This window comes from Ammospiza nelsoni, chromosome 18, assembly GCF_027579445.1.
Source record: "Ammospiza nelsoni isolate bAmmNel1 chromosome 18, bAmmNel1.pri, whole genome shotgun sequence".
Lineage (NCBI taxonomy): Eukaryota > Metazoa > Chordata > Aves > Passeriformes > Passerellidae > Ammospiza > Ammospiza nelsoni.
The window spans coordinates 3,361,803-3,388,570 of NC_080650.1; the positions used below are offsets into that span (position 1 = coordinate 3,361,803).

The window sequence follows — 26,768 nt, forward strand, 5'->3', positions numbered from 1 at the left end:
GATGGGTAACAAGTGCCTAGAGGGCAGTAGCTTTGCTGATCCAGACTTGGTTTTTCCTTACACTCCTGAAACTCCAGACAATCCCATTGGCAGCTCTCGGACACCCGGGATTTCTGCTCATATGCAGCATTTGGAAACGTGGTCCATTGTGGAGGTAGCTGCCACGTATTCTTATTTATTTGTTTCTATTCTCACCTCCTCCTTGCTGCTCACCAGCCTGGCAGATTTTCAGGAGCTGCTCTTACATAACACTGCGCCAAAATTGGTGTGCAAGGATCCAGAGGGATCTGTGGCTGGAATCACCTTTGATCCCTGGACTCCCTTCTGGTTGGTTTGTGCATTTTGGGCACAACTCTGTGAGCTGCTGGGGCATCTCTCTGGCATACCTTGGAATTCGTCCTCTGCCCCAGCATCACTCAGGTCTTGGTTTCCAAGTCATTCCATGAGTGCTGCCTTGGTCACAGCTGTCTTGTGCCAGCAGATGTGGTCCCATGCCAGCTCTCCTGGGCACACAGGAGCAGCTTCTCCCAGGTCTCCACGAGAGCGTGACCAGAGTTCAAGCCTGTGTAATTAGCAGTAATTAGCCAATTGAGGGAGCGTGTACAAAACGGATTAAACTCACTGAAATCCCCAGCCCAAGTTAAGCTGAGCTGTGTTCTTGGCTGGAAAACCTGCACCCTCATCCAGAGGATGCCTTAAGCCACCTGAGGAAATCCTCATTCTCCTCTTTCCTCCTCTTTCTCCTCATTCTCCTCTTTCCTCCTCTTTCTCCTCTTTCTCTTCATTCTCCTCTTTCTTTCTCCTCTTTCTCCTCTTTCTCCTCTTTTCTCCTTTCTCCTCTTTCTTTCTCCTCATTCTCCTCATTCTCCTCTTTCTTTCTCCTCTTTCTCATCTTTTTCCTCTTTTCTCCTCTTTCTTTCTCCTCTTTCTTTCTCCTCATTCTCCTCTTTCTTTTTCCTCTTTCTTTCTCCTCTTTCTTTCTCCTCTTTCTCCTCTTTCTCCTCTTTCTCCTCTTTCTCCTCTTTCTCCTCTTTCTCGTGGGAGGGTCTTTCCAGCAAACATCTGGAACACCGTGGACATTGTGGCTTAGCCCAGCAGCAGAAAGGGAAAATTTGGGCTGAACCCAAGGGAAAGGTGGGCAAGGCTCTTCATGGCACCCACTTTGGGTGCTTTGGGTGCTGCTTCACAGCAAACCCAGCCCTGGGAGCTGCAATCCCATCTCAGGGCCACAGCAGAGGCAGATCCAAAGTGCTGGAGCCAGGATCTCTCCCACGCCGCTCTCCAGCCTGGTGCCTCTGCTGATGAATCACGAGTGTTTTGGTCTGGATGTGGTGATAAATCCAAGTGCTGCAAATGACAGAGTTCACAATGGTGGGGTTTAGGTAATAAATCAGATTATTTTGCGTCAATGCTTCCTGCACACGTAGCTGTGAGGCAGCAGGTGAGGCAGGAGAGGCGGGAGCGTTAATCTGGGGGAAAAGGGAGCCTTGGAAACTTGCCCCTTTTGTTCCTGCTCTGCTGGAACTCCGTTTTCCCGTTCTTTATCTCCATGTTTTGCTTCACGTGTTTTTCTTGCAGTTTAGAAGCAGATTCTGTGTTTGCAGGAAGAATCTCCTGTGTATTTGTGGGTGAGATTCAGCCCAGGGCAGAGGACTGGGTTGGGTGAGATCTCAGCATCACATCAGCTCCGGGTCAGACAGACAGACACGGATGGCTGAGGTTAAACTTCTGTCTCAGAGTGAATGGCTGTGGACACCAGTCCATTCCTTCCATTTAGAAAGCAAAACTGAGATTAGAGGAAATGTTCACCCCACAGCCAGAACAGCTTTGATGATTCCAGGATGCATTTAGGCTTCAAATGTGTCATGATATCTCATTTCTGAGTTCCCATCCAAGCAGGGAAGAGACACCCCATGTGAGACTCTGCATTCCCTGCAGGGATCAGGCCAACAATCCCAACACTCTCATTGATCCTACACATGTGAGGTGATGCAGGGACAGGTCCCTTCCTGTTGGGCTTGAAGAGGAAAAGTGGATTTTGAGACCATGAGGCAGAATTTTAGAAGGAAAGTAGTTAATGAAATTTTGTGCGTGCCCGAAGTTGTCTGATTTTAACTCACAGAGCACTCTTCACAACAAAACCATTTCTTCCCAGGTAGTCCAGCCTGAATCACAAGTCTCTGGAGATGAAGGAACATCTCTAAGGATGGAGAAACCTGCTGGAGGTCAGAGAATCACCCGTGCACTTCTTTCTCTGCAGCCTTCACTGATGGCCAAAACCTTGTTGGTCTCCAAACCTCAGTCTCCTCTTCCAGTCTTTTTCCACCACTTTTTCTCTTTCCTGCAGAGTTCCTGCTGTGAATTTAACTTTTCTAACAGGGGATGAGGAGGGGACTGGTGAAAGCAGCTCCTGGGTGATTCCATGCACCAATGGCTTCACACCACGAGCCCCCACTGGGTGACATCCCCTGTGCCAAGCCGTGCTCCCTTTGTCACTCTCCCAACACAACCTCAAACAAGTGTTGGGTGTATTTTTTTCTCAGTAGCATGTAGGTCAGAGCAGAGCCTTAGGGACCTGACAGCTGACATTCATCCTCAGCTCAGGATCTGCGTCAGGCTGTCTGGAGGCGATAGAAGTGCAGTTTCTGGTGAGACCGACTGCCTTTTGTGTGCCTTCAATTAAATGTCTTTCTTGGCGTGGGATAGTTGCCAGAGTTCTTTTTTTTTTTTTCCTTCTTCTTCTTCTTTTTTTTTTTTTTTTTTTTTTTTTTTGAAAGAAAGAAATGGTTTTGTTTAGATATATATAGAGAGAGAGAATAAGTCCCACCTGGCTTTTTGGAAGGGTTTCAACTGCAATGTATCAGATCCCATATTCTTCTATAAAAAGGTGAGCTGTATTTTTCAGCTGAACTTTTCTCCCTTTTTATAGCTGGGATTTGGCACACACGAGGCAGAGGCTGTGGCAAGGTCAGTGCCCTTCCCCTGCCAAGGAAGGAAACCCATGCCATGTGCCAGGGCCAGCAATATGGGGGCAACTGCTGAGGAAAACATTGGGGTGGGCACAAGCTGTGAAACCTGCTCATTGTAGGGGTCTTGGGTTCCTTGAGGACCATGGGAGAGGCAATTCCTGGGTGTGGAACCTGCCCTGAGGATGAGATGCCTTCAGCCAGCATCTCTGCAGAGGTACCATAGGGTGGTCCTGGCACAGTTTGTGGTTCCCTGCCTGCCACAGAGTCCCAGAATGGTTTGAGTTGGAACGGAGCTTAAAGCTCATCTCATTCCACCCCCTGCCATGGTCAGGGACACCTTCCACTACCCCAGGTTGCTCCAAGCCCTGTCCAGCCTGGCCTTGGACACTCCCTGGGATGCCTGATCCTCATTGCTCTCTCTCTTTCCACAACAGTGTAGGCAACAGGTTAAAACAAGGCAAGCAGCCACCATGGCCTCTGCCCTCTTTCTTCCTACAGCTTTTTAAATTTTGTTTGCTCAAATGCCCTTTTCCAGACCTGGGTGTCCTCCTCCCACACTGCCCAGTGTCCCTTGTGCTGTGACTGGGTGCTCTGGCCCCTTCTGCTAGCTGTGAAGGAGGAGATGGTACAGGGCTTGACCACAGACATATTTTAATTAATTTAATTTTTTTTTCCACAGTTACACTTATTTTCATTACTCATTTATTTCCTATCAAGTATGAATATTGCAGTGCCTCTCTTTCCAGCCCCAGCCAGTGAAGGGACCTGCCCAGTCTCACCCAGGCTCACTCCTTCCAGCAGCAGCAGCAGGAGATGCCAGGAGTGCTCCGGGAGCCGCAGCACCTTGGCACAGCAACATTTGCATGAGAAAGCAAGGGAGCGGGGAGGAAATAAAATCTAAAGGTGAAGAGGCGTGAGTCACTCGGTGAAACTGCGGTACTGCTGCTGAAATCCCCGGGGCTCCAAAGCAGGGCTTCAGGGAGAGATTGGAAATCCCAGCAATAAGGAGAACACTCTCCACACTCGATACTGGTGTGGTGGCAGCTCGGCCACTCTGGGAGCTCCTTCCTGTTTGGTGATTTTTATTGTGCTCTGGTTAATATGGAAATTGTCACGTCTGCCCAAGGAGGGTGAGCACATCCCTGAGCTGTGATCCTGCTCTGGAGGTGCCTGACAGGCTGAGGGCTGTCCCTGGTTTCACTGGGCTGCAGCAAGAGCACAAAGCCACGTTTTAAATCCTCTGCTCTCTGCTCCTGCTTCTTGCACAGCCTTTAAATGCTGCGCCATCAACTTCTTGATTAATTAATGCTCTTCTGTTTCACTTGTTTGATGATGATGTTCAGAGATGTGACTGAAACTCCAGGGCAGGGACAGCCTCATGTGCCGAAACAGGCTGGGCATGTATTTTTAGTAAAACTGTTCTTTCAGCTCAGGATTTGAAGTTTCTGGTTGTTTCCTCATCCTTCTCTGAGCCGCATGCCAAGTCCTTTCTGCTGTTTATTGCAGATGTTGAGGGTTAAAATAATCTGGGAGTCAAGTGCTTGGCTTTTGGAGGGAGAGGGAAGAGAGCAGCTGGATGAGCTCTTGCTGCTCATCAGCACCAGCACCCAAGCCTATGGCAAAACTTCCAGGGAACTCCAGTTTTTATATATCCTTACAGAAATAATGACTTGGAAAAGGCACACGGAGGATTTAAGGCCATTCTGAGTTATTGCTCAGCTCAGCTCAGCTGAAAGGAGTGAGGGATCACGTTGTTGACCTGGCCTGGAGGTGATCTCAGCAGGGCTGTCTGTCCATCCAGGGCTGCTGCTGGCTCATCCCAGGCCCCAGGAGCAGCAGAGGGGCTGAGGGGTGAGATGGGGTGAGCCAGGGGGTTTTGCCACTTCAGCAATTATTCCCTAACAATTATTCCCTAACGTGTCTCCTGCCTCTGCCTGCAGGCAGGGACTGAAGCCAGGAACGCCGTCAGTCGTGTTTGTCCTGCCAGCAGAGCTCACCTTGGAGGTGTCAGCCCTGCAACGGTGCTTTACCTGCAGTGCATCTCTGCAGCCTCCCTGGAGCCCAGAAAACGCTCCCCTGGCCTTTCCCACCTCGCAGACCAGATTTCCAAACAGTCAATAGATGTTCAGAACACTGAGAAGCTGAACAAGCAGATGGGGCAGGGGTCAGTGAGCTGCCAATGCAGATGTGGTTTGGGGTTTGCCTGCTCTGCTCTGTGCCAAGGTGGATTCCTGTGCCCTGGCAGGACCAGCTATGCCCAGAGAGGATTCTTACTGCTAGAGCATCAGGGATACAGGGACTGTGTGAGGCAGCAGAGCTTCACCACGTGGTGCTGGCTGCCTCACCCTCACTCACTCCCAGATTTGGGGACACACATGTTCACTGGATGGATGGATGGATGGATGGATGGATGGATGGATGGATGGATGGATGGATGGATGGATGGATGGAGGGAAACAGCTGGTCAGTGGCTCCTGTGTGCCCTCCCACCCTCCACTGAGATTTCAGAGCCTGTTGAACCGTCCTGCAAGCCAAAAGAGGATTTTCCACCAGCAAGAGCTGTGTCTGCCCTCCGAGAGCAGCACATCCAGCTGCCTCCTCCCTTTCTCTCGCAAGGGCAGAGGATTTGACAATAAAAAATGGAGCTGGCAAGCACTAATTGCTTGGGAGACAGCATGGCTGGCTGGGGCCGTGGGGACAGCACACCACAGTGCTCTAAAACCACAGATGGGTGCCCAGTGGGATATTTTGCCAGCTCAGGAGGAGATGGGCGAGGGCTCTGCACACAGGCGGCTTTCTAGAAGCAACACAAGTTGAGCTGGTAAATTATAAAATGCCACACTTGAGGTCTGTTACATAACGTCCCTTTACAGAACCTGGGAGCTAAATATAAAGGGAGTTACGTTTTGGGCTGGTGTAAAACGATGCTCCAGAACGGGTTTGTGTGGGAAGGAGGCTCTGCAGAGCGGCGAGGAGCGGAAAGGCTTTCGGGACCCTGCGTTTGCTCCCAGCCTCTGTGGCTTGTTTTCTCTGCAACCTCACAAAAACCATGAACCCCCCCCAGGTCTGAGTTTCCCTCTCTTTAAACCAGGGACAATGAAAGCTCCGTTTCCTCGCAGCTGCGTTGTCAGGATTAATTCATGTTTTCAAAGTGACCTGAGGATCTATAGAAACCCGAATAGTGTATCATTATCCCGAGCTAAACTTGGCACAGAATATCAGCAGGCCAAATTCCCCTCCCACACTGGAGGAGAAGGGGTTGTGTCAGCATAGCCGAGAGGAAAATTCCAGCCGCTGTTCCCAACCAAAAAATCCAGAAGAGAAAATCCTTTTCAGGCTGAGACCCTTTCATTTCCCTGGAGGAAATTCCCCCTTCATCAGCTCTGAGCAGAAGAATCAGCTCCCGCTCAAATGGGCTCGTGCTGGTGTGCAGAGGGGCTGGATGGGAGTTTTGGGTGGCTCGTGCTCCCTCCCTTAGTTGATGGTGATGGTGATGGTGACACTGGGACCCTGCAGGACGTGCTGCCACCTCACTGGCTCTTCAGCTCAAAGGTGACAAAGCCAGGAGCATGTCCCATGGGAAATACAAGCAGGAGTGGAGCAAAGTAGAGATGCACAGAGAAGGTGTCTGTGCCAGGATCCTGCCTTCTTGGCAGTGATTTGGGGCTGTTGTGCTTTTTTTTCTTTTCTTTTTCTTTTTCTTTTTCTTTTTCTTTTTCTTTTTCTTTTTTTCTTTTTCTTTTTCTTTTTCTTTTTCTTTTTCTTTTTTTCTTTTTCTTTTTCTTTTTCTTTTTCTTTTTCTTTTTCTTTTTCTTTTTCTTTTTCTTTTTCTTTTTCTTTTTCTTTTTCTTTTTCTTTTTCTTTTTCTTTTTCTTTTTCTTTTTCTTTTTCTTTTTCTTTTTCTTTTTCTTTTTCTTTTTCTTTTTTTTTATTCCACTACCAAACTCAGCATGGTCCTCAGTGTTCTGCTTTGCTTGCTCTCCATCAAAAGTTGGGAACAACCTGGCTCAGCTTCCTTCTCCTTCCTCTCTGCACAAAGTGCAGAACACAGTAACCACCCAGAAGGGGGAGAGGGATTTCTGGGTCAGGTTTGGCCACTGAGTTTGGGGGCTCAAGGAAGCCAGGTATGGGCTGAAGGACTGGGCTGGGGGATGATGCCACCACAGCCTTGCTCCTGCAATGATGGAGAGACACAAGGACTGAGCTGGGACCAGCCCAGTCCAGCTCCTGGTCAAAGTGGGTGCCTGGCTCCTCCTCAGGTTTCTCAAAACCACCTGATCATCCAAACCTGATCCTGTGCCTGTGAAAACCCATCCAAATCGCTGGAAAAAAATGTTTTCTGACAGGATGGAGATTTGCAAGGGAGTTGCCAAGCAACTGGCGCTGCTCTGCCGCCTCCTGCTCCTCTCCTCCCTCTGAGCAGGCGATGGCTGCATCCCTGAATCCCCTGCTCCTGGTGGCTGGTGGGACAGGATGCTCCTGGCTGCTGGAAATGACTTCCCTTTTGCACATCCAAATCTCCTTCAGCAGCAGGGTTTGAAACAGGCTCCCTTCCCCAACCCATTTCCGAGCTGTGCAGCTCCCTTTTGAACTAGTCCCAGAAATGTGGGGAAACACCCAGGAGGATTCATTATAACCCAGCTTTGCTTCATGTCTCCTCTGCATTTCCTTGGAAGCTGCTTCAGATTTACACGAAGACAAGCATGCAGCCCAAGCCCTTGGGATTTTCCTCGCTGAAGCTTTAATTTAAATGAACTCTTGAGTAACAACTATTACAAAAATCAGCTGATGTCTCTTGTAAAGCCTTGAACTAACCTCAAGGGCCGTGAGCAGACAGGAGGGGAGGCACTGATAGCTGGGATCTTGCAAAAGATCAGTTGCTGAGTGAGTGGCAATAAACAGCAAACCCAGCCAGCTTGGAGGAACGGCAAATGGACCAGACTGTTCAGAACAATCTGTTCCTGCTCCAGAGCAGGGCTGTGGTGCCGGCAGCAGCCTGGGAAAGCGGCTGTTCCTGGCCTGAGCAGGTCTGAAACCCTGCTGCAGAAAACAGAGGGGCCAAGCCGGGCTAATTACAGGGAGACGTGTCCTAAATCAGACAAAAAGCCTGCGAGTGCTTTTGCTGGGCTGACTCCTCTCCAGGGAGCTTTGTGCTCTGCCTCATGCCACGGCCCTGCTGGCTGGGCCTGGCTTTCTGCTCCAGCTAATCCTGGGCAGGGCCACTGGGATCCACTCTGGGTGCTCTGCCCGTGCTTGGCCGAGCTTCTCCTGCCTGGTGTCGTCACCTGCTTAATCAGGCATCAACGTCACTGAGCTGCAGCAGAGCATCAGGGCACTCAGCTGCTCCCCAGCGCTGTGATTGCTGTTGGAAGGGAGCAAGAGTGCCCAAACTTCTCCCATAAAGCCAAAACTGAGGAGACAGGAAGCTCTGGAACTGTCCATATCAACATCCAAGTTGCAATTCATCCAAGATTTATTTCAGTTGTGCTTCTTTTCATGGGGCTCCCCAGGATTCTTTCCCTCCTGTGATTAACCCAGAGATCAAGTGGCCTTCATTTGATTTGGAAAAGAAAAGAATGGCATGCAGATGGTGCAGAACACCCATACAGCAATTTAATTAATTGCCTTTAAATGTTAATTCAGAACAGTTTCCCTGAGTGATCTTATACAGGCAAATCCTCAGCTGCCTTAAGCCACTTGCAGAGTGTGTTCAACTAATAAGGTATTCTTAGTCCTGACCAGGAGCCTTGCACAGGGCTGTAATCAGGAATGATTAATTTGAAATAGCTCTTCTAACCCAGGCTGTACCTGCTGTGCTCTCCTGTGCTGCCCAGCTCTGCCCAGAGCTGACAGGGAGATGCTGGAGTCCATGGAAAAGGGAATTTCCTTCCCAGCTCTCTCTGTGCTGCTTCCTCAGGCACAGACCACCCTCCCAGTGCTCCCCAGCCCAGTCTGGCGTGGAGGGTTTCCAGCACAAAGTCTGGATTTGCCCACAGACTTCCCTGGGGAACAATGGGGTGTGGGAGGTCACAGTGGGGATTTATTAGCTCAGCTCAGCCCTGGCCAAGAGCTCTGCCAGGCTTTGAGAGCTGGTGCGTTGCAAATTCCAGCCTGGAGCAAACCCCTGCCTCCTGCATGGGTGTGATGTCTCCAAAGCTGCTGAGGGATCGGTGGCACCACTGAGAGTAAATTTGTGCAGTTTTGCCTAATTCAGCAAAAAGAAAAAAGTCACAGAATCCCAGAATTATTTGGGTTGGAAGGGACCTTAAATCTCCTCCTGTTCCACCTCCTGCCATGGGCAGGGACACCTGCCGCTGTCCCAGGTGGCTCCAAGCTCTGTCCAGCCTGGGACACTTGCAGGGATGGGGCAGCCACAGCTTTTCTGGGCAGCCTGTGCCAGGGCTCAGCACCCCATGGTGGCACAGGGAACCCTGCTCCAGCTCAGACAGTGGCACTGAGATGGCTCTGTCCTTGAGTCCCCTGCTCCGTGCTTCAGCTAAAATCATCCTGCAGTGTCTGTCACGTGCCAGGTTTGACCTCAGGCCAGTGAAATTTTTGGAGGTTTCTTCTTTCTGTGCTTTCAGCACATCCTCCGCTATTTCCCTCCTGCATTCCACCCCGTGGAAGCAGCCTTTGAGCAGTAATTCAGTGTGCCTGCTGCAGCCAAAGGTGCCTGGGAGTCAGCATAGACAGATGAAATCCACGTTATTTGGCTCTGCTGGAGTGGTGGAGCCTGCTGTGGGAGAGTTTCACCTTCCTAAAGTCAAAGCTTGGGGAACTTGCTCCTAAAGCAAGGCTTGAAATAATTCCCAGCAAAGGCACGGAGGAGACAGTTCACTGCTGGAAATCACATTTCACTCGGTGTCAGCAATTCAGGAGAAAACCATCTGCAGGAAATTACGATGACAATTTCCTCTTGGAGTGTGGAGAAATTACAGCTGTAATCGAGGAGGCAGCCAACAGCCTCCTCTCCCCCTGCCTCTACCAATTACCCTGAAAACCTTTCAGTCATGTCCCTGCACAGAGATGTCTCTACCCCACCCAGGAAGGACAGAATGGAAGAACTGATATTGTGCAGGGAGAGAACAGCTCAGCACCTGAGGATATACCTGGTGTATATCTGAAATTAAACCTTTTCTCTAAGAAACACGGAGCAAAACTCAAGCCAGTTGCAAAATGCTGCAGGTCTACAACTCTCCATGTGTTTGTGATGGTTTTGGGCCAAAACTGGTCTTGCCTGCTGAAATCTGATTCATGCACACGTGAAGATAACATTCATCAGAGGAAAGAAACAAAAACCTGGCTAGAAAATGTGCTCATGGGGCACCATTCACAAGCCAGGCCTTGGTAAGGTGACACCAGGAGGCCAAGAGATAGGTGCAGGAACACAGGACAACATTTACATGGGCAAGATGGTGATAGGACAAGGGGGAATGATGTTAAACTAAAAGAGAAGAGATTAGATTGGATGCTAAGAAGAAATTCTTTACTCAGAGGGTGTGGAAGCATTGCCACTGGGTGCCCAGAGAAGCTGGGGCTGCCCCTGGATCCCTGGAAGTGTCCAAGGCTGGGTTGGATGGGGCTTGGAGCAGCCTGTGATAATGGAAAATGTCCCTGCTCAAGGCAGGAGGTGGAACTGGATGAGCTTTTCAATTCCTCCCAACCAAAGCCATTCTGGTTTTACAATTTCAGCAAATGGATGTAGCACGTGTCTGAATTCAGAACCTTTCCTCTGAGGTTTCAGCCATCAATTTGTTGCCTGAGAAGATCTTTCCCCACCACCAGCTGCCTTAGCAGTTGTCAGCATCTTCCTGCTTATCCCAGCACTGCTGCTGGAGCTGATGGGAGTTTGATTATGATTTAATCCAGGCTTTTAGAGGAGGGGAAAAAAGAAAATTTTGACAGTTCCATATATAGCCCTGTGACTCACCGATTTCATGTGTCAAACACTAAAGACGGGTTAAGTAGAATTAAGTTCTGGATTTATTATAAATAGGCATTAAGTAACATGAATGTATTGCATTTGCATGAAAATATGGGCCCAATTCTGCATCTCACCCCAGAGATTTGGTTTGACGTCGATGGGATGGTCCCAGGTGGGAGCTCAGCTCAGAGCGAGCCCAGCTCTGACCATCCCCTGCAGCCCCTGTGAGCTGGACCCAGAGAAACAGGAAAATCATTGCTGGAATCAGGGAAAGTTTACACTGCTTGCACAGATCAGAATTCATCCCTTAATATAGTACAATGAGTTTTAATTAGCCCCCAGATCTGCTGCTGAAGGAATAATTTCTGCATGTCAATCAGTGCTAAATGTACTTGTTAAATCGGGCAAGATTGGTTAAGTTGAAAATTGCATAAAAAGTCACTTTTCTTCTGTTTCTCCCAGAAGCTGGAGACGTTTTGGATTCAAATGTTAAGGACAATCTCATCCTGCTCCAAATATTCTTCTGCTGAAAGGTCCATCCAGACAATGAAGTCACCCTCAGTGAGAGCAAGTGTGACAGTCAGGCATTGTTTGGGTGAAAAAAAGTCCTCTTTAGTCAAATCATTGTTTCTGCAATGAGGGAGACAGACACAGACTCTACCAAATCAGAGCCCTCCTGAATAGTTTAATTTACTGACTTGCTCATTGCTAAACAATTGAGAATTGGTCCATGGAGAAGAACATAAAAAGGACAAACAATATGGGCTGTATTTTGAGGCTGGACTAGTCCAAGCAAAGGAAAAACAAGATTTTGAGTGGCATTGTTTCTGTAAAAATAACGTTCACCCCTGCACCTCTACTTTTATTGTGAACTGGGGCTTTGGCCCTGTTTCTGCTGAGGGTGAAAAGAAGGGACGTGCCCTAAAACACAGCCAGGGCCACAGGGACTGAGAGACAAGCTCACCCTAGAGAGGTTCTGTTATTATCCCACGGAGCTGTTGCTCATGCAGGAACAGCAGGAAAAGCTCTGGGAGCTTCCCCCAGCCCTGGTGGGATCCTCAGGCTCCGGTGCCTCCCCAGCAGGGCTCTGCCCTCAGCTGTGATTTTTCTTATCAAACACCACATTCTGCTTCCTGCCATGAATGTGATTCCCAGTTAAATGCCTCCTCAGAGCCTGTCTGGCTGGGAATTAGGCTGGGACTTGGTGCCTGGGCTGTTAGCTCATCAAAGTCTCCGGGATAACGGGGAGGTGCCGATGCTCTGCTCGGGGATTTTGCTCGCGGCTTTGAACTCGCTGCAGCCCTGCAAACTGGGACAGGCTGCCCTCTGCTCACCTTCAGAGTGAGCTCTGCTCTATTCTCCTTCAGCCCACAGCTGAGTAAGCATCTCCAGGGCTACAGAACACAGCCCCTGTGCTGCTGCCCTCCAGGGATCCCAGCGTTTGTGCAGCCCCTGGGAAGGAGCCAGCCACGTGCTCCAGCTCACAGGGAAAGGATTATGGTGGCTCTTATGGCTCAGTCCACAGCTCCCGTGTGCTTCCCTGCATGGGGAGGAGAGAAGTGGGCATGAAGCCTCAATCTGTCCCCTAATCAGCCACCCAACATGTCCCTGTCCCCAGGGCCCTTCCCCAGTTTGGCAGCGCCAACCATTGCTGCTCTGGGTGCCAGCAGTGGTGGCAGTGAGGTGGTGATGGTGTCTTTGTGAATAAAACAGATAAAAACCAGGCTGGAAGGCCAAAAATCTGGATGTGGACTGAGCAGCAGCCCTAATCCTGAAGCACTGCTGGAGGTGGTGAGCCCCTGGCTGCTCCTGTTGGAGCAAAAGGCTTTGAATGCCAGGTTATGGCTCAATTCCAAATGAGGGTTTCTCCTTGCTGTGGACACACAGCCAGGGATTTGTTGGAGCTTCAGGGCTGGTTTTGGGGCACAGAAACCCCTTTGGTCTGTGTAATTTGGGGTCCCAGCAGCTCCTTGCTTGGTCCACCATGGGGCACCACCCTCACTCCATTGTGGTGATGCTGCCGTGGCAACCGTGGAACCTGGGCCAGTACAGGGCAGGACTGGGACCAGTTCTCTTCTAGGTTCTTCCCTCTGCTGAGCTTCTTGCTGGAAATAGGGGTGGATCTTTGGGAAAACCTGAGTGCCACTGTGGTTCTGTCTCCTGGCTGGAGAGGAAGGTGCCCTGTGTGGGGCTGAGCAGTGTCAGGGGACACAGGGACACCCAAGGGACTGCAGTCAGTGTGGTTGCTGGGGACCAGCTCTGGGGGTAAGGGCTGCAGGGTCCATCCAGTGCCCTCCTGGCATCAGTGGGGCAGAGGGGCTCAATCCAGGTGTTCTACAGGCACAGGGTGGGGGGGGGGACTGGCCTCGCTGGAATTTCTATGGAAACCCAGGTACTGAATGGGATGGAACAGCTCAAACCATCTGTTCTTCCCCTACTTATAAAACTCGATAATTTCACGGTGACATCACCAGAAATGCTCTCCTTTTACTCCTCTTGCAGCCATCTGTGATGGTTTCCTCATGTGCCAAACACGCGAGCGGGTGCTGAGGGATGGGCAGGAGGACACAGCCACCCCATTACTCCTGTTTCATTTCTTCCCTTGGAAAGCAATCCTGTGCCTGCAGAGTTTCACTTGTTCCCTTCCCAAGGCGTCTACGGAGCAACCAGCAGAGTTAGACGGGAAAAATGAAGGTAAAATAGAAGGACAAATTAAAACTGGACTTCACAGGGAGCGTGGAGGATCTGCTGTGGGGATTTTACCCATGGCAATAAACATCCAGCAGGTTTGCTCCTGCCAGCAAGGTGCTGGGGAGCACTGGGGCTGCTTCTCCTGTGCCAGGAATGTCACCCTGGACTGAGATTTGGGTATTGCGAGAGGCAGAGTTGGGGAATTGGAGTCAGCTGAGGACACAGGTAGTGGTGGGTCTGACTGCCTTCAGTGCCTGCCTGCTGGGCAGTTTCTCAGCTAGAAGTCACCTTCTGATGGTCAAGGACAGGAGCACTCCTGCTCCATTCCTGCTCCACTCCTGGGCTCGTCCATGTCCCCAGCACCAGTGGCTCTGGTTCTCACCCACGTGGTCCTCGCTATTGTGCTGGTTGATAAAAGAGGTGACAACCTGCCATCACCTGTCCTCTGCACTGGTGGAGGTCTCTCCCTGTCCTGGAATTGTGGTGCTGGCTGCAGCTCAGCCAGCTCTGTGTGTTTTGGGTGGTGATGGAGATCTCAGGTGCCAGGGAAGAGCTGGAGCTGCTGCTGCCGGCTGAGTTTGCTCCACTGACCAAACCCTCCCTTGTCTGTGGCAGAGGAGAGAAGCCTCAGCAGACCTGGATATCACCGAAAAGGAGAAGGAATACAGGGCTAAAGTGGAGATCAGGCACCTGCAGACTCATTTCCATCATGAAGCCTACAAGAGGAAATTCTTCGACGCCGAAATCTGGCGGCAGATGCAGGCTCAGGAGTGAGTACAGCTCTGCTTGACTGCCTGGAGCTTGGGGAGTTCCTCCATGCCAAAATCACTGATTTATAGACTCCCACAGGCAGGGACACCTTCCATTATCCCAGGCTGCTCCAAGCCCTGTCCAGCCTGGCCTTGGACACTTCCAGGGATTGGGCAGCCACAGCTTCTATGAGCACCCTGTGCCAGGGCCTCACCACTCTCTGAGCAAGGAATTTCTTCCTAACATCTGATCTCAATCTGTCTTCTTTTAGCTTAAATCCACTCCCTCTTGTCCTATTCATCTGCCCATATAAAACATTGCTCCCTCTTTTTTGACAGCAATCAAGGCATTGCTCTCCCTTTTTGATAAAGAGATCTGGGGACCACAGAGCAGAGATGGGGAGGGGTAAGGAGCTGCCCTGGCAGATGGGATGTGCTAAATGTCATTTGTTGTTCCATTTCTGCAGAAAAGAAATAGCTGATCTGAGGCAAGAGCACGGACATGTGACAGCAACGCTGAAGCAGCTCTATTCACCGAGCAGCATGGTGTTTGTAAACAGGAACCGCATGAAGGTCCGAAACCTCTTGCAGACCAGCATGCAGAATGATGCCCTGATCAAAGAGAGAAAAGCCCAGTTAGCTGACCTGGCCAAGCAGGTGAGAGCACCTGGACTGTTCCCTGCTGGAGTTACAGAGTGAGACCTGTGGCTGAAACTCCTCAGTGTAAAACACATTTAATTCAGCCCTTGGAATATTCCTCCTGGCAAGTGACACATGACAGTGACAAATAGAGCCAGGCTCCCGTTCAAGTCAGCAGCACTGACTGGAAAAGTGAGGTTGGACTCTCAGCCTTGTCCCACTGGTCCCTGCACCCCTGGGTGGTGGCACACACCAGCCCAGGGCCACAAAAATCCCTCTCCCTCTCCCTTCACTTCTTGTATTCCCCTGAAAAAGAGGTAAAACGGGAACAGTGCTGTCTGAGGTGCGCCAAATACAGGAACAGCAGCATCTGAGGGATGCCCCATCCCTTCTCCTGAGGATCTGGTTGGATTTGGGCAGGAGGGGAGTGGGAAGCCAAGGGAAACGTGGGCTATGGAAGTGACAGTTCCCTTCAGGATTGCTCTCAGAGCCAGCTGCCCAGGCTGGACTCCAGGGAACATGCTGGGATAGTTTGCCATTGCTGGAGGTGCTGCAGAGCTTACCCAGCAGGGTTAGCTTTCTGTCAGGGATGATGATAACTCTGACTTGCCTGAGTCATCCCTCCCCCACCTGCCCCCTGCTTCACCATTCTCCAACTGCTTCACTCTTCCATGGATTTATTTCCTCTGGAATCTCCCCACTTCTGGCAGAAGTTTTCCTCCACTCCTTCCCAGGGAGGACTGCACAGATCCCTGCCAGGCCAGCACAAAATCTCTACCACAGCCCCATCCTCATTGCCTCTTCCACCTTGCAAAGCGCTGCTGTGCCATGTTCAGCACCTGCTGGAGTCCCTCCAAAACCAGCTGCACTTCCTTCATGACACAAAAAACCCCCATTCCCAGTTACAGTTCATGTTTCTGCATGTGCAGGGTGGGATCCTCTGGGATTAAAGCTGCACCTATAACTGAGAGCTCATTAATGACAGGGTTGCTGTAGTTCAGATCAACAGAGAGGATTTTCTTTGGCTCTGTGTCCTGACAAAAGTCCAGAATGTAGGGGTGGAGATTATACTTCCTGATTTTTTTTTTCCTCTGTGTGTGTGTGCAGGTTTTAGAGCTGGAAAAAAAGATAGCGAATCAAAGAGAATCAAACTGGAGGGAGTTGGGAGCAAGGACCCGCAAACAGCTGCATAAGACGATTGAGTTACTGGAGATGCGTCTGCGTCATGTAAGGAAACATTTTGGAGACTTTTGGAGAACATTTGCGGGGTCACACAGGGGCCTGGCACCTTTCTGGTCAAGACAAAGCACCTGGTGCAAACGTGTTTGGTTGCCACAAGCTGCATGAAGCACCTGCCTTGTTCCCCTGGCCTGATCATTCCCAGAATATTTCAAAATATCTCAAAGGCTCCTTCAGGCTTGGTGACCCAAATGCAGCACTTGTGCTGGGCCAAGAAGCCTGAGGGTCTGCACCTGCTTTGTGATCAAACTGGGCTGCCTGGAGCCACCTTGCCCTGGACAAAGCCAGCTCCAGCTCTCTGTTGTGACCAGCCTGGTCTTCTGTTGCCTTTCCTCTCCTGGGGAGGAGGACAGTACAGGGCCAGCTTCAAATCTCTTGGGCTGTGTTTTGTCACATACAACTTTCATGAAAAATCCTTTCCTTAGGATTTTTTCCTCCTGAGAAGCTGAGAGGCCTCAGGAACAAACTGTAAACAATGGTTATCTGCTGCTGTGAAATGCAACAGGTGCATCTGTGATTGGTCTCATGTGGTTGTTTCTAATTAATGGCCAATCACAGTCCAGCTAGCTCAGCTCTCTGTCCGAGCCACAAACCTTTGTTATTCATTCTTTTCTATTCTTTGCTAGCCTTCTGATGAAACCTTTTCTTCTATTCTTTTAGTATAGTTTTAATGTAATATATATAATAAAATAAGAAATCAAGCCTTCCGAAACAGAGTCAAATCCTCGTCTCTTCCCTCAACATAAGACCCCATCACAGTGTTTGACCCTGCCCTGGTCAAGGTCTTTAAGCAGCAACCTGAACCCCCCCAGTTCCTCACCAGCTCCAGAGCTTTTGCTTTGCTCTCCCCAGGTCACTGTGTGTTACAACGCCGTCGTGGCCAGGAACAACAAGCTCAGAGAGGAGACTGCCAGCCTGCAGATCCAGAAAGCCAGTTTTGACAACCTCTACTGGAAGCTGGAGAGAAGCCTGGTCCTGCAGAACAAGCTGCTGAACGCTGCTATCGAGCAAGCCACAGAGGACTACGACCAGTGGTAGGGGGCCTTGCCAGCCCTCTGGGCAGAACTTGGGGCTGCTGGGTGGTGCCAGTGATGAGTGTTCAAACACAGAGACCAGCTGAGGCTTCAGAGGGAGGATTGACCACTCCCATCTAGGTCTGGGTGCTGAGGGTTGGGTGCCTGGTCACTGTGGGGAGACTGGTGGCTCCAGGGTGTTTCATTCCATCTGTCCCAGATGTTTCTTTGGATGGGATGGATTGCCCCATGGAGAAGTCTATTTTTTCTGTGTCTCACCAGAGCTGGGTACTATGCCTTAGTACAAAACCCCACCAAAATATGTGTTAGTGGCTGTGAATTCCCTCTGGACTGACTCCACTCCACCCAGATGAGATCTGGGAACGGGCACAGCACCACAGGGGCTTTGGCAGGCCTGGCCCTCCTGGGAGTGGCCAGGAACACAGAGCCTTGTGCTCACACGAGGTGTGAGAGCTGCTCTCCGTGCAGGATGGAGGATCTGGGGCGGATCTCGGACATCCGGGACGTGCGCTACAGGGAAACCATCCAGTACAACATCAGGCTGCTGGAGAGGAAGTGTGCCCTCCACCAGGAGAGCAGGCTGAAGAACTTCTTCCTCAGCAAATGTGCAGATCTCTCTGTATTGAAGGAACAGGCCAAAGCGAGAGAAGGTAACAGAGCAGGATTTGTGGCACAGGGAGCACAAACCTGAAGTCTGTGGAGTTGATGGGGTTGGACTGCTCATGGTGGTTTATAGAACTGCACCCCAAAGGCAGAATGGCTGCCCTGCCCACAGCCTCCCCCACCCAACCTTCACCCTACAAACAAAAAGGCTGAGCAGTGATAATTGAGTGAGACTGAGTGTCTTGGGGTGCCCTCGGGACAGGGAGCTGCTCCTGTGTGCAACCATGGCTCCTTTCACCACAGAACAGGTTGGGTTGGAAAGGAGTCTTAAAACTCATCCAGTTCCACCCCCTCCATGGGCTGGGACACCTTTCACTATCCCAGCTTGCTCCAAGCCCTGCCCAGCCTGGCCTTGGACGCTTCCAGGGATGGAGCAGCTGCAGCTTCTCTGGGCAACCTGTCCCAGAGCCTCATCACCCTCACAGGGAAGAATTTCTTCCTAAAATCTAATCTAATCTAACAATTCTGTCCTCCTGGGAGGGAATCCATGGTGTTTGCTCCATTCCCATGACATCCCTGCTCAGTTTCCTGGTGGGAGAGGGACCCTCTGCCCCTCCACACTTCTCCCTCCTGCCCCAGTCCTGCACCAAACCCCACAGCACTGCAGGGAAGGCTCTGCAAAGGGCAACCACGGCTCTCTGTCTCTTTCTCAGCCTTTGAGGCAGCTGAGAGGGCCAAAGCAAGCCAAAAGGAGAGCTATGAGGTGGCCTACAAGCGTCTCCTGGAACTGTCAGACGGAGACATCGATGATTTCTTGGAGGACTTCCTTGAGAAGGACAGGAGATTCTTCATCCTCTTTAACTTTGCCATTAGGCTGAACGTCCAGAATGAGAGTCTCAGGCAGAGGATCGAGGCCGTCCAGGTCTGTTCCTGCCTCTCCCTGTCTCCCCTTTCCAGGCAGCGATTTTGGGCCAGGGTGGGTTTGTCCTCTCCCGAGTGTCCTTCACCACTGCCCGCATCCAGCCAGCCACACAGGGAGGATGAGGGGGATGCAAAGGAGCAGCCAAAGCTGAACTCCGCTGCGTTCTGGGAGCTGAACGTGTCTCAATGCTGCCACCGTGTACCCAGCACAAACACTGCAGGGTCCCGGGGAGCTGGGAGCTTTTCCTGGGAGTTCTGCATTTCCCTGCTCCCTGGGTTGTCCCCAGCCTCCATCTGCTGGGTCAGGTAGAGTTCCACCCCATGTGCTGCTGTTCCCATCCCACAGGATGATATGGAGGCCGTGACAACGGAGAGGGAACAGGCTGAGACAACCCAGACTCAGGTCCTGCAGGAGCTGAAGGTATGGTGGCCATGGATTCCCTCTGGAAGAGCAGCACATCCCTGTCTGTGGCAGCACTTGTCCCAGGGAGTCTGGTCCTGTAAATGCTGCTCTGGCCAGGGGCTGGAGAGGTGTGGGAAGGTTTTGCAGAGTGAGAGGGTGGCTGTGGGGCTCCTGCCAGCCCTGGGCCAGCATGGGCGGCTGGGGAAACCCTCTGGAACCCTTCAAGAACCCTCGGGACACAATGCTGTGCCCTGTGCTCTGGGATGACCCTGCTCAAGGTTGGACCAGACCACCCATTGTGGTCCCTTCCGACCTGGGCCATCCTGGCATGCTGTGATTCTGTCTCCAGACTGGAACTGGGCAGCACTGGGCTGGTGGGGTCAGCGAGGGGCTGGTGTGACACCTTTGTGACACAAAAACCTTTGCTGGTAGGCAAAAATAGCAGAGACCACCAAGGAAGCCAACAAGTATGAGAACAAATACAAGGAGAGCAGCCAACTCCTGGGACAGATCCAATCTCGCATTGAGACCCTCTTGAAGGAAATGGACTGTGACACTACAAAGATAGTGAAGCCTCTTGGGGACAGCTTGGTGCCAGTTTTTGGTAGGTCAGGGCTGCCCATCTTCCTGTGTCACCACCCTGGGAGGTCCTGTCCGACACCTGCTTGCACTGTGTTTAAATTGAGCTTTTGTCTTCCTCTGTCCCATCAGTCACGTGTGCCCTAAAGTGAATTTGCAATTCCAATTTCCCAGCAAATTTAGGAGTAATTTGGATTTTTAACATCCCAGTGGATCCCCAAACCCTCATTGTGGCTCTGGGTGCTGAAGTGCAATGGGGGTCGGCCTCTCCTCCCAGGCAGCCAGCAACAGGATAAGGGGAATTGCACCAGGGGAGGTTCAGGTTGGATATTGGGAAAAATTTCTTCACTGAAGTAGTGGTCAAGCATTGGAACAGGCTTCCCAGGGAAGTGGTAGAGTCACCACCCTTGAAGTGCTCCAAAAATAAAGAGTATGTGGCACTTTGTGGTATGCTTTAACAGGCAGGGGATATTCAGTATGAAGTTGGACTTGATGGTTTTGGAGGTCTGTTCCAACATTAACAACTCTGTGATTTTATGATTCCATGACCCAGCCAGGGAGTCAGGCTGCCCTGAGGGAAGTCAGTGGATCCCCCACTCTGCAGACGGCCAGGGCTGGCTTTGGGCGGGGTCCTGCTGCAGGGACACTGTGGGACAATATGGCTCCTTCCTCCCCAGGCCCCGTGGAGAACAAGGTCAAGGAGTTCCTGATGAGGGAGTCCCTGCTGCGCTACACCTCCCTGGACCGCTCCCAGCGCGCCCAGGGCTTCGTCAGCCCCCTCCGGGAAGCCTCCAACCACCTCTGGACCATGGACAGGGCCAAGCTCTGCCCACCCCCCCCAGACCTGGAGGAGAGCGCTGACCCCAGAACCGGTGAGCAGGGACGGGGGAGAGAGGGGCCATGGCTGGGGTGGCCGCTCCCAATCCCCCGTGGCTGCCTGGCTGAACACTGCTGCCCCATGTCCTTCCCAATGCATCCCCTCCAGCTTGTCCTGCCCCACCGCGGGGTGTGAGGCCTGTAACAGTGTGTGTGAGGGGTGTGAGGCCTGTAACAGTGTGTGTGAGGGGTGTGAGGCCTGTAAAATTGTGTATTATGGGATATCTGTTCTCTTGGGCAGCGGAAGAGCCGCTGGGCCGGGAAGAGCTGCGGGAACTCGTCATCCAGAGGCAGCAGGAGGAGGTGAGCAGGCCCCCCAGCGCGGGCAAGAAGAGGAGGAAGTTCACATCAGGGAGCCCATCAGGGTCCAAGACCCCAGCAGGGAATTAAAGAAGATGTTTCATTCTTGAGCTTCTGCATGCTGCGCATCATTCCATCTTCCTTCTCTGGAAGGAGCCCAACACCTTTCACAGGCCTCAGAACCTCACCAGGAGATGTCTTGGCATGGCTTCACTCACTGCTGGCAGCACCTGCAGCCAGGGTGGGATCAGCTGCTCCAGCAGAGGGTGACATCCCTGTCACACCACCCAGGGCACTCCCCACAGCCAGAGATGGGGACCATGGTGCCAGTCCTGCAGGGCCTGGCAGGTGGGGTGCAGGGCATGAGTGTGCTCATAGGGTGTTTCCTGCTAAGCTGGCAGAATCTGACAGCTCTCTGCTGCCTAAAGGAAATCTGAGCAGGTGGGATGGGCACAGCCCAGTATGGAACAGGTTGGTTTGGGGCTGGGGGTGGGAATGGGAGGCAGAGGGACTCAAGGACACATGAGGGGGACGTGCAGTAGGTGTGGGGTGCTGAGGCCAGCAGGGTCTGGAAGTGTCTGATGGCTCCCACACCACACAAGCCCAAGCACTGCTCACACCAGCAGCTGGGTTTCCTCTTGCCAAAAGGCTTTTTAATGTGAATGCCATTCCCGTGCCAAATTCCCAGGCACATGCCTCTCCAGGGCAAGAGGAAAGGGAACCTCTGTGTGACCCAGGGAGAGGTGATCTTGCAGTGCCAGCCCCAGCCCTGGGCCTGGGCTAGTCCTTCTCTTCACCATGAGTGATGACATGGACCAGGTTCTTGTAGTCCAGGTTGCCAGACATGTCCGGAGGGAAGGCAGCGAACATCTGATCGATCTGCCAGGGAAAAGCAGTGACAAAAGGTGGCATGGGAGGGCTGGGAGGAGGGATGGGGTCTGTTGGGATGGAGGGAGGCTGGCAGAGGGTGGGAAGATGATCATACCTCTTCCTGGGAAAACCTCTCCCCCTGCGTCATCAGCATTTCTTTGATGCTGCAAATGAGAGAGTGTGGTGAGCACTGGGCAGGTCCTCATGGGGACACCCCCATCACTCCCTGCCACAGAAACCCCTGCTGCACTCACTAGGCAGATTTCAGGCCTTTTCCCTCTGGATCAAACACCTTGAATGCATTCAGGATTGTCTCCTCCGGGTCGGCACCTGCGGGTGACAAAGCCACAGCCATTGGAGATGGCAAAGGAGGAAACCACCTGCAGCCTCCTGCTTCTCCCAGCCTCGGGGGCAAAATGGGGGGCAGACTGGAAAGTGGGGCCCTTGCAGGAATGCTGGACACGAGTGGAGTTGGTGGCATGTGGAGGAGCAGCCGTAGGGTGGTGGTGTGAGCACAGAGCAGGCAGTGTCGCCACCACTCTGGCATCCAGCGTTTATCTAATCTTGGGGGTATTTATAGAGCTCCAGGCACAGCCCATGGGGCCCTGCAGCTCCAGGCACAGCCCTTGGGGCCCTGCAGCCTCTTGGAGATCTGCATTCCTTGGGTTAAGTACGTGATTCAGGGTGCAGCCAGATGGGGTGATGGGTCAGAGTCTGGCTGTAGGCAGGGGGGCCACTGTTGGCACTGCTGCTGTCAGCAGGCTCAGAGGTGCTGCAAGAGCTGTGCCCTCTTCCTATGGGACAGCAGCAGCAGCAGCACAGCCATTTGGGTTTGTAAATGCCTGGGGAAACTGAGGCACAGAGACCATCTCATACCCCCCAACAGTCTGGGGAGTCATCGGATAAGATCTGGATCTCTGGACCTAGGGGTGGTTGGTATTGTAAATCAGCAGGAGTTTTGGGGTATAGAAATGCCACTGGGCACCAGTGAGCACCCCCAGCTGCCCAGGTGCCCTCTCACCCTTGAGCTTCTCCCCAAACATGGTGAGGAACACGGTGAAGTTGATGGGGCCCGGTGCCTCCTTTATCATCTCATCGATCTCCTCGTTCTTCACGTTCAGGCGCCCTGGGGAGAGCAGCTATGGGTCAGTCGTGGATCTGAGTCCTGCTCTGCATGCTGGGGGCTAAAATACACACCACAGAACCCTTTCCTGGGGATTTTCCCCCACTGGAGGGAAGTAGCACATTCCTGGGGAGCCACCTCTGACAAGGAATGGAGGGAGCAGCAGTGAGGTGAGAGAATCATCTCCAGCTCTGGCTTCTCCAGGGTCACAGAACAGAAGGATGAAAGGACTGAGCTGTGCTCCTTCCTTGCCTCACTGCTCCATGGATCAGCCTCTTCTAGCCCTCCTTGGAATGTTTGGGCCAAGACCACCAGCACTGGGTTTCTCCCTGTCCCCCAGCCCCAAAAGCAAACAGGATTGAACACCTACAATCCTTTTTCCCGAGGTTTGGCTGTCCTTGGAGCTCCACTGCTGATTCATGCTGACCTCTGATGGCAGAGCCAAGCCTGCAGTGTCACGGCCTCCCACAAATCCCCTAAATCCCCTTAAAGCCCACACGCCCTGGGATGCCGTGGGATGGGCACAGCCAGGTGCTCCTAAGGGAAAGGCAGGGAGTGCTGGGCTGTGCAATCCAGGAGTGGCTCCAGTGCCAAGGGGAGGAACTGGGAAAGGCAGGGAGTGCTGGGCTGTGCAATCCAGGAGTGGCCCCAGTGCCAAGGGGATGATCCAGCCCTGCTGTGGGAGCTGCTCCAGGTCACCCATGAGGGATCTCCCAGACTGGCAGCCTTGGGTTGGGATCAGGAGGATTTTGGCAAAATGGGGGATCGGGTGAATGACAGGGGCTTGGTTAAATGCCCCACCCTGCCTTGTTTCTCAATTAACAAATCTGGGGAGGGGAGGATGCTGAGGCTGGGCTCACCGAGGGCAGCAAAGGTGTCTCTCAGGTCTGCCTTGTCGATGAAGCCGTCCCGGTTCTGATCCATGATGGTGAAGGCCTGCAAGCACAGGAGCAGGGCAGGGAGCACAGGGATAGTGACAATTGTCAACTTTTGCAAAGGTTTTAACACCTTTCTCCTTCTCCCTTCAGCTTGGATGGGATAAGGGCATTTTGAATCCTCCCAGGAGGGGCTCTGGGGGTCTCACTCACCCTAATCCCACACAGCACCCTTGGGGTGATGTCAATCCAAACCCCAAAGCTGTACAAACCCTTTCCTTGCCCAAATCCCTCTCACCCCAGTATGACACCAGGCAGAGAGGCCAGCCTGAGCCATCAGCTCCTCTAACTGGGGCCAGTTATCCCTGGAACTGGGATCTGCACAGGACCACATGCCTGCTGTGCAGGGGTGAGAGCTCCTGGCCAGGCAGAAGCTGGGGGATGAGCTCCAGCTCCCTTGGATGTGCTGATCCTCTGAGGGAATCTGCCTCCTGGGAGCCTGGAGGCTTTGCCAGATTTAACAGTGTCTCTGAGTTGTTATTCTCACTTTTAAAATAAAACAACCCAAAACCAATCCTGCTGCCTCCTGGTATGAGCCAGCTGCCACTTGGGAGCACCAAGGAAAGAGCTGAAGGTCACACCACATCCAGGACCCTCGTTCCTTCCCACCAAACCCACCTACCTCCTTGAACTCCTGGATCTGGGCCTGCTCAAACATGGAGAAGACATTGGAATTGGCACCCTCAATCCTCTTCTTGGCTTTCTTGGGTGCCTGCAGGAGTCCAGGTATGCACCATTAGCTCATTGGCTTTTTATGGGGTCAAATAAAAGTCTAGAAATGCCCTGTTCTTTCTCATGACTCCTTGGTGGGAACTCTGGGCTGGGGCTCTCCTCCCTGGAGGCTTGGTGGTGTCTCCCTGCAGCTCTGGGATACTGAGGGGCATTAAGATTCCTGCTTAAATTTCAGCTCCTGGTGAATTTAGCCAAATAAGGCCAAAGAAAGATGAGGACTGAAATCACTTCTCCCACTGGGGTGAGATATCCCTGCTGGAACCCTGGTTTTGGGAGCACTGCTGAGGTTGCACATAAGGGCTGGAGTCAGTCAGCGCTTCTTTACCCTGCTGTGCAGATATTAAAATATGGCTTAATTAAAAATCTGCCTCTTTCTGCACTGAGGCTTCAAATAGTCAGAAATGGGTCAATGTGTGTTTTAAAGAGGACTGAAGAGCCCCTTGCTGTCCCATCCAGCCCATTATCCCTCATTCCAGTGCCTGCTCCTGCAGCTGTTTCCTCTCATGGGGGTCTGTCAGGAGGAGGATTTTGGGGGCACAAAATGTCCCTTTCTCTCACTGCATGAAGGGGGGGAAAAGAGAAAAATGGCATTTGGACCCTAAAGCCATCTGCCCTCATTTGAAAGCTCTGCTAGCATGGGGGACACCTCTCTGCTCCCTGTGAGATTCTGCTGATCCACCCAGATGCTCCTCACCCCCTTTCTGAGGCAGACAAAACCCTTGGCCCTCAACTCCTTGCTGACTCCTTTGCCCCCTGCCCATTAAACTGTTCTGGTGAAAAATCAAATTAATTTTCTCTCTTGGTCTCTCAGCACTCACCATGGCTGTGCTCAGCTGTCGATGTCACTGTGAGGGGTGTCCCAGAGGCTCTCCCTCACTCCCCCCGGCTGGAACAATAAATACACCCCCCTGGGGGTTAAAAATAGCCCCATGCCCACTTTTGGCTGTAATAGGTAATTTGGCCGCCCCCAGCGCTGTTGTCTCTGCCTTTCTCTGTCCCTCTCTCTCTCTAATCTGGAATGGCAGCTTGTTGTTGTCACCGGCTGACGTGACATGTGAGCCCGGCAGGGTTTCAAGGTTAGCCAAGCTCCGGTGGCCCCCAGCTCCCACACCGGGGATGCTCGGGGACAATCCCACCTGCCTTTGTCACTCGGGCTGGCGCCGGGCTTGTCCCCTCCGCTGGGAGGGCTTGGCCCCAGGGGACCCCCCGCTAGAATCCCCCAAGTTTTGGGACACGGATGCTTTTCCTCGGTGCTTCCAGGAGTTTTTGGGAGCCCCATCGCAGCCTTGGCACAGCCGGGAGCTGCTCGGCTGCCCGTGGGTCGCCCCCCTTGGGATGCTCCCTTGTCACCCAGCCCGTGTCCGAGCGGGGACATCCCCGGAGCTGCAGCCCCATCCCGGAGCAGGATGCTGAGCTGCGGCAGAAGCTCAAGGCACCAAGAGCTCCTCTCTCATGTGTCACCCCCACTGAGGCACCTGTCACCCACTTAAGCCGAGCATTTGCTCGCCCCGATCCCGGTGGGACACACACATTTAATCCCCCCGATTCCGGGCTCTGTCCCGGGGACACATCCTGCGGGGATGCCGCTCACACAGCCCAGGCTCTGGCTCGGCAGAAAGAGCCAAGGAACCCACGGGCAGCAATCCCACAAAACCTCTGACATGTCCCTGCTTGTGGCTGCCGGGACCGGGCGGTTCCCTTTTGTCTCCAGCCCGTTCGTTCCATCCCCGCTCCCTCTCGCCTTGCCCGCGATGAGGCTGGAGGAGGATTCACGGATGCCCATCAGCCCCCCGAGCTCTGCGGTGCCATGGCCGTGACCCGGTGGCCTCGCTGCCTGGCATTGTCCCCTCCGCATGCCCAGGAGGGCGGTGGGCGAGCAGGGAGGGCCGGGAACAAAAGGAATTGTGAAACCGGATCCCTGGAACTCCGGGCTCTGCCCAGACGCTGCCCTTGTTCTCCCGGAGGTCACAAATATCGTGTTTAATCCCTGGCACTCGCCCGCCCCGGCCGTGCCAGCGAGGATGGCATTGCGGGGAGGATTTCAGCAGGCAGTTCCAGGAGATTTCAGGGGGGAAGTGTGTCGGGAAAAGTGCCTGTGGAGGAGAAAAACTCCTGATCCGGGAATGACCATCTGGCTTGAATGGAGCTGCAGCTCAGGGAAGGGGTTTCAGGATGTGTTTA

The 26,768-nt window shown here is 52.6% G+C and overlaps 2 protein-coding genes across 2 annotated transcripts; one reads left to right on the forward strand and one right to left on the reverse strand.

Moving 5' to 3' along the window:
- The first annotated feature begins 12,877 nt into the window (after nucleotides 1-12,877).
- CCDC63 (coiled-coil domain containing 63) lies at nucleotides 12,878-21,017 on the forward strand. The gene is made up of 11 exons (XM_059485416.1): nucleotides 12,878-12,946; nucleotides 14,200-14,354; nucleotides 14,801-14,990; nucleotides 16,080-16,199; nucleotides 17,064-17,245; nucleotides 17,714-17,895; nucleotides 18,562-18,770; nucleotides 19,116-19,190; nucleotides 19,605-19,776; nucleotides 20,429-20,623; nucleotides 20,869-21,017. Exons 1-11 carry the CDS (start codon nucleotides 12,878-12,880, stop codon nucleotides 21,015-21,017), a joined length of 1,698 nt encoding a protein of 565 aa, XP_059341399.1.
- Nucleotides 21,018-21,554: 537 nt separating this feature from the next.
- Nucleotides 21,555-25,484, reverse strand: MYL2 (myosin light chain 2). Its single transcript, XM_059485103.1, has 7 exons — nucleotides 25,406-25,484; nucleotides 24,478-24,567; nucleotides 23,781-23,856; nucleotides 22,819-22,923; nucleotides 22,052-22,127; nucleotides 21,913-21,961; nucleotides 21,555-21,806 (listed from the first exon to the last, which is right to left on the reverse strand). Exons 1-7 carry the CDS (start codon nucleotides 25,406-25,408, stop codon nucleotides 21,708-21,710), a joined length of 498 nt encoding a protein of 165 aa, XP_059341086.1. The 5' UTR covers nucleotides 25,409-25,484; the 3' UTR covers nucleotides 21,555-21,707.
- Nucleotides 25,485-26,768: the final 1,284 nt, after the last annotated feature.